We start from the raw sequence: 12589 nt of genomic DNA, 5'->3' as shown, positions 1-12589 counted from the left end.
GCGGCTGCGGATTGATCCTGAATTCTGAGACGTACGCGCTCGTCGCTCTCCTCTGATCGCGCCTCGCCTCGTGGAAGCCGGACGCAGGCACGATGCTGCTCGACAGGGAAGCGGGCTACCTCGCAGACACTCTCGGCGTTGCGGTAAGCCTCCTCCAGGTTTCCTGCTCGCGTTACGGCCAACTCTAAATCGGCTAACTCGCAAACTCTCTCTCTCTCTGTCGGGTGCACCGCATTCGTAATCGCATTCGACTCGCCGCAGCCCGACCAGATCAAGGTGATCCTCTTGCTCGTGCTGTCGATCCCGCTCTCGCTCGTGTTCCCGTTCCTGCCGTCATCGACTCGCTCGTCGGTCCAGCACGTCTACGCGCTCGTGCCCTCGGTCGTGTTCCTGTGCTTCACGCTCAACCTCCGCAACGGCTTCTTCGAGCTCATCGCCGACTGCATCGCAACCTGGATCCTCGTCAAGCTCGGCACCGCGCAGAAATGGGGCAAGTCGATGCCCTGGCTCGTGTTTGCTGTCGTCATGGGTCACCTCGCGTACAAGTGAGTGCCGGAAACATTCAAAGAGAGAAGCGCAGTCTCGACTGAACCTTTTTCTTCTCTTCTTCCGTTCCCCGTTCTTTCTGCTCGCTCGTCTGTTTGCGTGCGTCGCAGTCACATCAAGCGACAACTCGCGGGCGTCGATGGAGTTAGCGAGATTGAAATTACAGGATCTCAAATGGTCCTCACGATGAAGCTCATTTCGTTCGCCTGGTCGGCCTACGATGGTCAACGCGCACTTGACAAACTCGACAAGACCCAACAGAGCAGTCGCATCGAGAAAGTACCAGGTCTCTTACCGTTCCTTGGATACTGGTCAGCCAACTCTGTCCCATTCGAAACTGTTTTCCCAACCCGCTCACGGACGCCTTGTTCTCAGCATGTTTTTCCCGTCGATTCTCGCCGGACCGTCCTACACGTACCGCTCGTACGACGAGTTCACGTCGAAGCGTCTGTTCCTGAAAGAGACCGCTGCGTCATCTGTCCCGAACAAGATCACCTCGAACGACATTCCTGCAGGCAGGAAACGCAAAGCCGCGAAACGGTTCATCACGGCCTTGATCTTCCTCGGGGTGTACTCGACGTACGGCGGGCCGTACGGTATGGACAAATTGCTGCAAGACAAGTTTGTCGCTCAGAGGAACCTGTTGCACAGGTGAGACGCTCGATCTGGGTTCGAGGAGAATTGTGGTTCAGGACTCACAGTTCAATTTCCCGCCAGGATCGGATTCATGAACCTCGCCGGTTTCGTTGCTCGCACCAAATACTATGCAGTGTGGTGCATGGCGTGAGTGCTGGTGTTCTGCACATGTTAGACTTACATCTGGTACTGATCCCGCCTCGCATTCTCCTTCCAGCGAGACTGCCTTTATCGTCGCTGGACTCGGATACAACCCGCAAACAAAACACTATGATGCGTCCCGAAACGTCAGGATCCGCTCGATCGAACTCGCTCCCAACTTCAAGGCAAGTCACAGTGCGATGCGCTGTCAATCAAGTTTGGCTGACTCGTGCCTACATACAGATTCTCCTTGATTCGTGGAACATGAACACGAATGTGTGGCTGCGCGAGTGTATTTACAAGCGAGTAGCCAAGACGGGCAAGAAACCCGGGTACGTTTTCTTCTTCGTGACCCGATATCGCATTCCAGAAAGGCATCGCTGACTAGATCGCTCTCGCCGCGCAGATTCAAGAGTACTCAGATCACGTTCATAACGTCTGCCTTGTATGGCTCGTTTTCCATCTCAAGTCTGCTGTCGTGACCGCAAACTGACTCATATGCTGAGTTTTCTCGAACTCCAGGTGGCACGGATTCAACCCGTGTTACCTCTTGACGTTTGTCCTTGGAGGATTCGCCCAATCGCTCGGTCGACTCTTGCGCAACCACATCCGTCCATTCTTCCTTCCTCCGGGATCGACAGCGAAACCGACTTCACCAGCGCACGCGACTCCTGCCCCGATCCCGACAGTCAAACTCGACTCTTCCGCTCCTACCTTGCCCGAGAAGGTCAAAGTGCGCGCCCCACCTCAATCGTTGCTCAAAACGGTGTACGACATTGTCGGGATCGTCTCGACTCAACTCGTGTTGAACTTTGCCGTCGTACCTTTCCTCCTGTTGGATGTCCCTTCGACACTTCAGGCGTGGAAGACCGTTGGATGGTACGGTTTGATCATGGTGTTTGGACCGACCTTGGTGTTCAACCTCGGACTCGCGAAATCTCTCAAATCCAAGATCAAGAAGCGAGACGCTCGAGCAGAGCGCACGCACGAAGAGGAAGAGAACGAACGCCTGCGACTTGCGTGGGAGAAGAGTGAGGAAGACAAGAGGCAGAGGAGGGGGGAAGGAGTTCCAGGCATGGGGATGGATATTGAGACCATGATGGAGGAAGAAGAGCGTCTCGCCAAGAAAGAACAAGCCAAGTCGAACTGAAGCAAGAAACGAAAAAAAACGTTTCACAACAAAAATCCTCCAGATATAATTTTCAAATGAAGTAGCCTAATAGAATACGTGACAAGAAAGTGCCTTTCAGTTTGAACCTCCCAATTTCCTAGACGACATGGAGAGACTGGTTGGGATAACTTAGTAGGCTTTGAGACCAGCGAGTCGAAGAACCTCGTCGGTTTCCTTGCGAAGGTTCTTGCGTTCTAATCCAGCTGGATCCACTTGGCCCGAATCGTCCTTGGCTGGTTCCGTCAGGACAAAAGTACCATGGAACGGCGCGTGTGACTGTCGGGTTCAAGCGAGTTTGAGTCTCTCTCTAGCATTAGAACCAGAAAAACAGAAATGATCGCACCGTTCCGAATCCTCCATTGAACGCGAGTTGACGAACTGCGAGGTCCTCCTCGGTCACAAGGTCTGCCGGACCCATACAGACGTATGTGACGATTCGATCGCGGGATCCCGAAGGGGGACAATTCTGGTGAATCGTTGCCGAATCCCACAAGATCAGATCTCCCGGTTCGGCGCACACCTTGACGAGTTCGCACCCGCGTTCGTAGAACCATTCCATCTCGCTCTCGTCGAAAGCGTGCCAGTCGATCTGTTTGCCTGAACCACGAAGTGGCGGACGACCTTTCTCGTTGAAGTATTGCTCGATCAATCGACTCGAACCTTTAATCACAACGAGACCTCCGTCGTCCGGACCGTTGTCGTTCAGGTTGACAATGCCCTGAGCGACGAAGAATCCCTTGCGAGAAGGACAGAGGTCAATGTGCTTCCAGGACTGACGCACGAAAAGCATGGTCAGCACAGGGGTGAAGCTCAGGAGGACAAAGTGTAAAACAAGGACGCACGCGTTCGCCAGCGGGAATCGGAGGGCGACCAGGGAGCATGATGGCGCCACCGTCCATCGACGACACGAGCCGATCAGTGTTCCACAACGTCTCGAACGCCTCCTTAACTCCCGGTTCACACCGAATGTCCCACACCCACTGTTCCTGCGCGAACCCGTACTGGAAGTACATGCCGCCACGTTTGTTGACCGGAAGGTGTTCGTCTCCAAACGTCGAAGGGTCGGTGCGGTCGAACCCTCGATCCCAGCTCTCGAGCCAGTCGAAAGCGCGTTGACGGTACTCGAGCGCACGCTCACGCGGGATCGCTTTCACGATCGCGTACCCGTGTTCACGGAGGTCGTCCCGCCAGTCGTGAAATGGACCGCCGTCGAGGAGATCGGCATACGGAAAGTCTGGGATCGTAAAGGGCTCTCCATCGTAGGTCGTCGTGGTGGATACGGTCGACATGATGAATAGACTACGAGGGGGAACAGGTGCAGGATCGGGGCAATAAGGAGAAGCGCGAAAACGTAGGGTTCACAAGAAAAAGGCCGAAGTGGGGAAAATGCGCCCGCGTGCGTCAAAAGGGTCTGAAAGAGCCGAGCTGGCGCTTGCTCCAGTGACTGGCGAGATGCGACAACGTGATTATGTTCTGCAGGCGAGAAGCTGTTGGCCAGCAGCGCTCTCTTGGCTCACGTATACTCTGCCGACGGGCGGACGCTAGCTCTCATCCGAGCGCCGACCTCGAACCTTTTTATTCGCCCGACTGTTGCATTGCACAGAGATTCACTGGAATACTGCCTCATCCGCTGTGCCGAACCGACAATAACTTGATCTTACCTCCTGACGATTTCTAGCTCTAGGTTGAAGCCGGGTCTTGCTCTCACCGCGCTTTGTAAGCATCCAGCTAGTATGTTGTGTAATCTCGAACGTCTTGACTGTGTTTGCGTGGTGCTACTTTCGGTCTCGGTCGCGCGAGGAGAGAGAGACCAAGTATGGCAATTGTCCTGCAGCAGTGAATCAGCGCGTTGCGGATTAACTCACTGACTCTCTCATCATCTCGTCTGTCAGCCTTATTCCTCACTTTCAGAACAGCTATCAGCGCTGGAGTTTCGTCTACACCTCTCGATCACAGCGGCACTTGTTGCTCTTTTCGTCTCACTCTACGCTTACACCGCCCGACACTCTCTCGAAGCCTCACTGCCCATGTCTACCGCCGCCCAAGCCGTCTCGTCCGCCCTCAAGATCGTTCCCCGTCGGTCGGGCACTCGCGGTCACGCCGACCATGGCTGGCTCAAGACGTATCACACTTTCGTTCGTCTTGCCGTCAACGTGAATCGGCACAAACCTAGACGCTGATCTTGGATTAATCTGTCCCAGTCGTTCGCTTCCTGGTATGATCCAGCATTTGAAGCATTTGGCTCTTTGCGAGTCATCAACGAGGTATGCTTCTCTCAAAACATTGCGACGCATACTTGCTCACATTCTTTGCTTGTAGGATCGAGTGGATCCATCAGAAGGATTTGGGAAACACTCGCATCGAGAATTCGAGATCTTCTCATACATTGTCAGTGGCGAGCTCGAACATCGCGACTCGATGGGCAATCTCGAGATCATGAAGGAAGGCGACATTCAGAGTCAGTCTCTTTCTCTCTTGTTTGAGCGCACTCGGAAAATTGCTGTAACCGTCCTTTTGTTCATAGTGACTTCGACTGGAACGGGAATCGCTCATTCCGAGTACAACCGCAACTCGAAAACTCCGGTACACTTTCTCCAGATTTGGGCGTTGCCGCACACTCGCGGTCTCGCACCGCAATACTACAACCGGCATTTCCCACGTCAAGCGAAACTCGACACGTTGGTCAAAGTCGTCGCACCGGTGGGCACGGTGGACGTCTCGGACGAACGATTAGGGTCGGGACCTGCGCCGGTTCACTCGCATTTGTCCATGTGGGCTTCGATCTTGACCGACAAGGGCAAATCGGTTCGACACTCGCTCGCGACCGACACGAAGCGAGCGTACTTGCAACTGATCATGAAGAGTGGGTACAGACGTCCGAACGTCGCGGCGGGAGACAAGTTCGAGGATGGAGGCGCACGAGTTCGAGTCAACCGAGGGTTGGTCCTCGAGGAAGGTGACGGAGCGTTCGTGACGCTCGAGGGTGAGGGGTCGAAGGAGATCGAAGTCGAGAACGTTGGAGAGCGAGAAGCCGAGTTCTTGTTGTTCGAGATGCAGGACTAGAATGCCATTCCCTTTCCCGTGCAGACCGCCTCAAGTGGCAGTTTCCGAGAGAGATTGACATGCTCGCGAAGGGGTAGCACCAGCTCGAAGCTGGCGCGTGACTCGGTCGACGGCGATGGTCTTGCTCCGGGTGCTACGGTCATGAATTGCCTATCATACCGAGCGCATGTGTGGCGTATTGGACTGTGCTCGAGGTAGTGCAGCGTGACAGTGCAGAGAGAGTCGACCGATCCGAGGGGGAGAGGCGTCGAGGCTAAGTCAACATCTGCAAAGTCGACAGGGCGTGCATTCTGTAGCTGTTGTCTAGTCGAGCTTGCGAGTATGACCGTTTGGAGCAGACGAATCGTAGAGTGAGCGAGAGAGACAAGTCAACATCGGGAATGACGACTGTCAGGTTTCCGCTACGCCTTATCGACTACTGAACCACCAGCTGCCTCGCCCGTCTAGACCCGAAAGAGCAGCCCAAACTCCTATCTCTGATTGCTCGCGCGCTCGACATCTTGGTCAAGCGATCGTTCAACCCCCTGCGCGTTCCGGTTGTCCGCCGTTCCCCCCGTCAAGCCGGCCTCCCCGCGCCTCTCAGCTCTACCTCACATACACCGTAGCGTCGACCGCGACTCTCTACCATGTCTAGTTGGATCTCGTACCTGACCGGTCGCGGCGCCGCGACGAAAGATTCGACTCGGGAAGCGATCGTCAACTTGCGCGAACACCTCCTCATGCTCGACAAGAAGGAGGAGTACCTCGGCAAGAAGATCGACGACGAGTTGCGCAAGGCGAAAGCAAACGCGACCACGAACCCGAGAGGTAAAACCCACCCCCCTTCCCTCAGGCATATGCCGCGACTCGCAGCGCTCACCTGAATCGCACCATCCTTTCTGCAGTTGCGAAACAAGCCCTGCGACAGAAGAAAGTGTACGAACAGGAACTCGAGAGCATCTCGGGTCGCAAGATGACCTTGACCACCCAAGTAGGTCCCCTCTCGCGCGGTCTGCCGATGCTTGTCGATCCGATAGCCTGACCTGGCTATCCGACACCTTCAGGTGAATGCGATCGAGTCGGCCAACATGAACAAGGAGACGCTCGAAGCGATGAAGAAGGGAGCCGAGGTTCTCAAAGGCATTCACGGCAAGCTGTACGTCTATCCATTCAATCGCTCCAATCGCGAGAAAATTCAAGCTGAGATACGACTCTCGGATCGGATCGCACAGCAACGTCGACAAGGTCGATGCGACCATGGACGAAGTCCGGAATCAACTCGAGCTTACGAACGAAATCTCGCAAGCGATCTCGGATCCGGCTGGAATGGGAATCGATGTGAGCAGGGACTCTTTCGTCTCCTTGACCCCTCTCGCGACGGAGGCTGACGCTTCGTATTCCCTCATACCGACAGGTCGACGACCAAGAACTCGCGGACGAGTTGGCCGAACTCGAACAGGACGAACTCAACAAGCGATTGGCAGGCGCGGAAGCTGCGCCGATCCACTCACCGGCGGCGGCGGTCCCAGCGTGTAGGTTCTCCGCTATGTGTACGATTTGTAGCGATGGCCACTGACTACAATATTTTGTTGCGTTGGACAGCCAAGACGCCTGCCCAAAGGATAGAAGAAGACGAAGAAGAGGCAGAACTACGAGAGTTGCAAGCACAACTCGCCATGTGATCGCACCTCGGTATCCTCCGCGTCCCATCTCTCGGCACTTGATCTACCCTTCTTTTCCCTGAATTCGGGTTTGTTTCACGATTCTCAATCGATTTCTCTCGACTGTCGGTATCTCCTACGCCATTATCTGTGGCTTGCTTCGTCTCGCAGAGCTACCCATGCCTCTTCGTCTCTCTTCACTGCAAGCGTCGTCTTGCAGGTTCTCTGGCTCTCATGTCTTTTGCGCTTTGTGTAACTGTTTCCTGTGTAATATGCCCACTCCCATTCTTACTGTTTCTCTTGTCTGGTTGCTGCTGAGGAATCGAATTGCTGGGAGCCCGGATTCAAGACCGCGGAACCACTCCGGAAGAGAACGCACGGTGTCGCATGTCACATTCATGACCTTCTTGGCAAGCTCCTCCATCTCCTCGCCCAACGTTTTCGGCCCTTGCCTCTTTCTTTGAGTCGATCTTTGTCGACATCGCGAAAGCCAATTATACCAAGGACACAGTAGAGACATGTCCGACCGAGATCCTTGCTGTGGGGTGCCGCTCAAACAGCAAGTCGAACCCTCTCTTCTTTTCAGTCCAAATACCGCTGACTCTACTCCCGTTCCCGCTATTTCGATAGTTGGGCATCGATCGCTTCCCTCGCGAGCTGTGTGTATTTCTTGTTCCTCTCGATCGCCGCCATTTGGAGTGCTTCGTACATCTCGAATCAACGCACGGTGACAACTGCAGAAGGGAACGATGCCGAAATCTGGAACTACCCTCGACTTGTCTCGATTGGTGAGAAGACCTTTCGCTCTCTCAGGGGAAACATTTTCGCGCTCTGGAAGAAATCGAAACTCACGAGTTGTCGATCACCATGGATGATCTGGATCAGCATTGTCAATCTTTTTCGCCGTCTTGACATTGGGATCAGCTTACTTGTCGTTCCTGGTACATCAATCATCTACCGCCTCGAACCCCGCTTTGAACCGTTCGCATCGAGTCAAGACGGTTTGGATCGTCCTGATCGCCACGAGCGTGTTTGGAATGGGATTTGCAGTCGCGGGAGGAATTCTGAGTTTTGGAACCGCTCGACAATCGATCGAGACCGCTTGGTTCGCCTTCCCTTTGCTACAATCGATTTCCCGGACTCTATCTGATGCTTTTTATGATGCGTTTTGACAGCAAAACGATTGATGAGCAGTGTTTCCCAAATTATGAACGGCTCAAGTGGATCTCCATCATCGTGAGTTGGACCGCTAAATCTGAGCCCGGCAGTTTTTTCTTTTCGCAACATGCGAACACTGATGTCTGAATTGGGAATTCGACGGTCGTACAGACAGAGATCGTTGGAGTCTTGTTCTTGATCTGGATGCTCGGTGCAACTGGAACGTACCGAACAAAAGCACGACAAGGTGGAGTTGTTCGAGACGGGGACGAGGAGAACCTGTTGAATCACCAGTACAAGGACGGCGAGGGAAAGGAAACGACGAAAGAAGCGAGTTTACGACATAAACGCAGACCTTCAAGATCAAGAAGCAGCAGTCGGAGGAAAGAAGAACGCAAGGCAGAGAAGAAGGTCGAGAGGAGTCTGTCGCACTCTAGGTCGAGGAAGAGGAGCAGGTCGAGAGCCCGAGCGGATTCGAGCGAAGACAGCAGCTCGAGCAATTCGGATCATAGGGGCAGATCAGCGCGGTCGAGATCGAGGTCACGGCGATAATATGCTAGCTGCATCCTTGGTCCAAGTGATACCAGCTAGTTACGAATATTTGCTAGTTGCCCAGCCCTCGAGCAGAGCTTTTGACCAAATCCAGTGCAGGCACGAAACCGAGTGGCGGAAGAGAGATTGATCCCGAGAGAGCGAGCGAGATCATACAAGCATGAAGCACAGTGGCGATTCTGATCGAGTTGCATGGTGGACTAGTCTCAGCACGAGTTAGCTGAGTCAGCGAGAGATGTGACAAGATGAACGGTTCGACGAGCCGTTGACGCTTGCGCTCCCCCATCACCTGTCTCCAACCGCACTCACCGGATTCTACCCCAAATAACACTTCTGTGTGTCGACAAGCTCGTACCCAAGCGCGCGTATATCGCGATATCGTTTCGAACTCGCTTGTGTCATCGCCCGACGCCCATCGCCCTTGATCCGAGAGGGAACTCAGCTGCAGCCGGACTCCCACACCTTGGCCCTGTACTTGCGCACTTGTCCTCTCGTATAGACACTCGCACGTGCGATCCTCTGGAATACCTATCGAGATCAATCCGAGACGAGTATGTCGGGATCGTCTTTCGTGTTCTACCGCTTCAAATCGCAGCGAGAACCTTCTCGCATCGCGTTCGATGGCACTGCGATCTCCGTGTGGGACCTCAAGAAGGAGATCATCGCCGAGAACCGAATGGGCAAGGGCGCAGATTTTGACTTTGCCATCTACAACGCCGACACGGAAGAAGGTGAGCAAGACTCTGCCCCGGTTGCCCCAATGGTGCTGAACGAGGCGAGTGAACGAGCCGCGAGCCGTGGCAGGGAGGATCTTGAGGCAGTTGTGCGCAATGAGATTGTGTCGTCTATTCCTTTTCTCGCCGCAATATCACTCTCCATTGGGCTGGTGCATGCCTTGTCGATGCCTCTACGTTCATACAGCGATCACGACCGAGCCAGTCTGCCGAAAAGACGGCAAAGTGTCAGGCCCACGTCCTGTCAAGCTCGCGTTCTGACTCATCCCCGTTCTTGTGTACTTTCCCCGATCCGCAGAATACTCGAACGACTATGCACTCATCCCCCGTTCAACCTCGGTCCTCGCCCGTCGACTACCCCCATCAAAACCGGGTAGGGGAAACGCTCAGCAGTATATGGCTGCGAATGCCACCGAGACCGGACCAGGCCTGCAAGCGGGTCGGGGAGCCGCGCCCGACCCCCGAGGCGGCGTCGGCGCGAACGGACAGAAGGGTCAGGGATTCAGCAAAGACATGTATACCAAGCGGTTCGATGGTCGTGAAGACTTCGCTTCTCCTTCACAGGTTCGTTCCCAATCACTCTCTTGCCCTGCCTCTCCTTTTCCACCCTCGGTGTCTCGCATCTTGCTGCGGTATGTTCGCTTGTTGAACCACTGTCTCTGTGACATTTGGTCGTGCCCTTTTCGTGTTCCGTTCGTTTCGCAATACAAATTCTCGAATGCCATCGTTTTCTCATTCTCTGTTTCCGTTTCCCTTGCTCTTCTCCATCTTCGGTTTCGACTCCTCCGACTCTCTCGTCCTGCAATATCCAGGCATCGGCATCGACGCCGGTTCAGATCGCTGCCGCCGCACCTACCGACGAGGCGTCAGCTATGGCTGCCATGTTTGCCGCCACCAACTCGCAGTGGCAACAGACGCAGGAACAAATGGCCAAGTGAGCAGGAGCCTTTGCTTCGAACCTCGCTACGTGACGAGGTGGGACCCGGTGTTCTGGAACTGAATTCCTCGATCGTGAACAGTGCAACCCCGATCTACCGAGCTCCGCTGAACGGCCAACAGCCTCGAACACAATACAATCGCGATAGTAACAACAACAGCAACAATAACAATCAAGCTGGCAAAAAGACCGATTACACCCATCGACCTCCACCGCCTGGCTACATTTGCTATCGCTGCGGTCAAAAAGGTCTATTTCTACCGCGCATTCTGAAAGCAGTCTGTACTCCAGGTCACTGACATCATCGCTGGAACAGGTCACTGGATTCAAGAGTGTCCCACGAACGGAGACGCTGCCTACGAGAACCGACCGCGGATCAAGCGCACGACTGGTATCCCAAAATCGTTCCTGACCGAAGTCGCTGGACCTGGACCAAAAGACGATGGGGACGAGAGTGGAATGCCTGGACTCGTCTTGGATCACAAAAGCGGCGTCATGGTTACCGCAGATGGCGGTTTCGTCGTTGCGAGACCTGACAAGTACGTGCTCTCAGTCGATTCTTTCCTGACTCGTGAAAATGATGGCAGTTCTGACCATCTTTTCATAATCAGCGCTTCGTGGTTCGCACATCGAGCGCGTACTGCGAATCTGTCCGCTTCCGACGTGCAGAACCTAGCGCCTACCGATCCCGACCTGACGTGTCCAATCTGTTCAAAACTGTTGCGCGATGCGGTCCTCACCCCGTGTTGTTCGACTTCGTTCTGTGAAGATTGTGTCTCGAACGCCTTGCTCGACAACGACATGCTGTGTCCCGAATGCGAGTCGAGGGTCAAGAACCTCGAGAAGCTCAAACCGGATGAAGGTCGGCGGGAGCGGGCCAAGAAGTACGTCGAAGAGATGGTCGAAGCCAGCAAGGAAGCGGCCGAGCTCGAGAAGGCGGAACGGGAGAAGGAGGAAGAGAGGAAGAAGAAGGAGCAGGAGAAAGAACGGGAAAAATTGGGAATCAAAGATGAGGATCCCGAGCAGACACCTGGAGACTCCGCCGAAGTCAAGGCAGAACCAGAAGAGGTCAAACCTGAGAAGGTCAAGACTGAAAAGGAGGAAGCAGAAGAGCTGTTCCCAGAGAAACCTCAAGAGGTGAGACCCCCATTTCGAGCGCAACCAATTTTGCCCGTCTTTTGCTCGAGATCCTGATCACTTCTGAATCGAGTAGATTCTCAATCCTCGCAAACCTCGCAACGTGAGCCCTTCGGGCACGCCTGCTCCTACATCCGACAATGCGGCAACCGAGTCGAATGCGCCTGCCTCGTCGACCGAGACCTCGGCACCTCAGCCGTCACCCGCGAATGGATCGATGATGCCCGGAGGCATGAACCAGATGCAACAAGCGCAGATGCTGCGACAGCAACAACTGCGTGCGCAACAACAGCAACAGATGTACGCGATGCAACAAGGCATGATGGGGATGCCGAATCCTCAAATGCTGCAGCAACAGATGTTTCAACTGTCGGCAATGTTGCAGAACCCGGCGTTGCCGCCTCCGATGAGGATGAATCTGCAAGGGCAGCTGCAGCAGTGTCAGATGATGATGATGCAGTACCAGCAACGAATCGCGATGGGCATGCAGCAACAACAGCAACAACATTTGGTCCGAAATGGAGGCGGTATGAATACACAGATGGGTCAGGGGATGGCAGGAGGAGGAGGGGGGCAGAAGAGGCCGCGAGAAGAAGGCGTCACCGATGAGGGTAGTCCAGTTGCGAAACGGAGCGACATTGCTTAGCGTTTGCGGCTCCCGGGGGTCTTCTGGCAGTCTCTATCTCCTTGATCCACTGTGCTGCAATACGAACTCCTTTCGCATTCTGCTGTGATTACGGGCGCGGTCGAGGACGAGAGCGAGGCCTCGGACCAGGCGCATGCACTGCGCGCATTTACATCGCGAGGGGATTGATGTTCCTCGACTTCGTAGAAGAGAGCTCTCAAATGACGACTCAGTACTACTCTCAGGTGC

General features: G+C 54.6%; 5 protein-coding genes across 5 annotated transcripts; 4 read left to right on the top strand and 1 right to left on the bottom strand.

The window, feature by feature from the left end:
* Positions 1-92: 92 nt before the first annotated feature.
* On the top strand, positions 93-2473 carry ALE1 (lysophospholipid acyltransferase; the record flags this gene model as incomplete). The annotated part of the gene is made up of 9 exons (XM_076675906.1): positions 93-143; positions 262-545; positions 657-857; positions 922-1197; positions 1264-1329; positions 1400-1508; positions 1567-1655; positions 1730-1768; positions 1846-2473. 9 exons carry the CDS (start codon positions 93-95, stop codon positions 2471-2473), a joined length of 1743 nt encoding a protein of 580 aa, XP_076537045.1.
* Positions 2474-2623: 150 nt separating this feature from the next.
* On the bottom strand, positions 2624-3783 carry JCM15063_005684 (uncharacterized protein; the record flags this gene model as incomplete). The annotated part of the gene is made up of 3 exons (XM_076675905.1): positions 2624-2770; positions 2838-3266; positions 3337-3783. The coding sequence occupies 3 exons, from the start codon at positions 3781-3783 to the stop codon at positions 2624-2626; spliced, it is 1023 nt and encodes a 340-aa protein (XP_076537044.1).
* A 738-nt stretch (positions 3784-4521) lies between these two features.
* On the top strand, positions 4522-5557 carry JCM15063_005683 (pirin family protein; the record flags this gene model as incomplete). The annotated part of the gene is made up of 4 exons (XM_076675904.1): positions 4522-4629; positions 4696-4758; positions 4814-4952; positions 5019-5557. The coding sequence occupies 4 exons, from the start codon at positions 4522-4524 to the stop codon at positions 5555-5557; spliced, it is 849 nt and encodes a 282-aa protein (XP_076537043.1).
* Positions 5558-6183: 626 nt separating this feature from the next.
* On the top strand, positions 6184-7218 carry SNF7 (ESCRT-III subunit protein SNF7; the record flags this gene model as incomplete). The annotated part of the gene is made up of 6 exons (XM_076675903.1): positions 6184-6364; positions 6442-6527; positions 6601-6692; positions 6769-6874; positions 6951-7068; positions 7139-7218. 6 exons carry the CDS (start codon positions 6184-6186, stop codon positions 7216-7218), a joined length of 663 nt encoding a protein of 220 aa, XP_076537042.1.
* Positions 7219-9460: 2242 nt separating this feature from the next.
* MPE1 (cleavage polyadenylation factor subunit MPE1) lies at positions 9461-12361 on the top strand (the record flags this gene model as incomplete). Its single annotated transcript, XM_076675902.1, has 7 exons — positions 9461-9638; positions 9940-10205; positions 10454-10575; positions 10661-10827; positions 10895-11117; positions 11190-11715; positions 11792-12361. The coding sequence occupies 7 exons, from the start codon at positions 9461-9463 to the stop codon at positions 12359-12361; spliced, it is 2052 nt and encodes a 683-aa protein (XP_076537041.1).
* Between the last annotated feature and the right edge of the window lie 228 nt (positions 12362-12589).

This window comes from Sporobolomyces koalae (genome assembly GCF_050403365.1).
Source record: "Sporobolomyces koalae JCM15063 DNA, S_koalae_JCM15063T_v1_ctg2, whole genome shotgun sequence".
Taxonomy (NCBI): Eukaryota; Fungi; Basidiomycota; class Microbotryomycetes; order Sporidiobolales; family Sporidiobolaceae; genus Sporobolomyces; species Sporobolomyces koalae.
The sequence above is the reverse complement of the archived record's forward strand: the minus strand, read 5'-3'. Positions and strand labels throughout refer to the sequence as shown.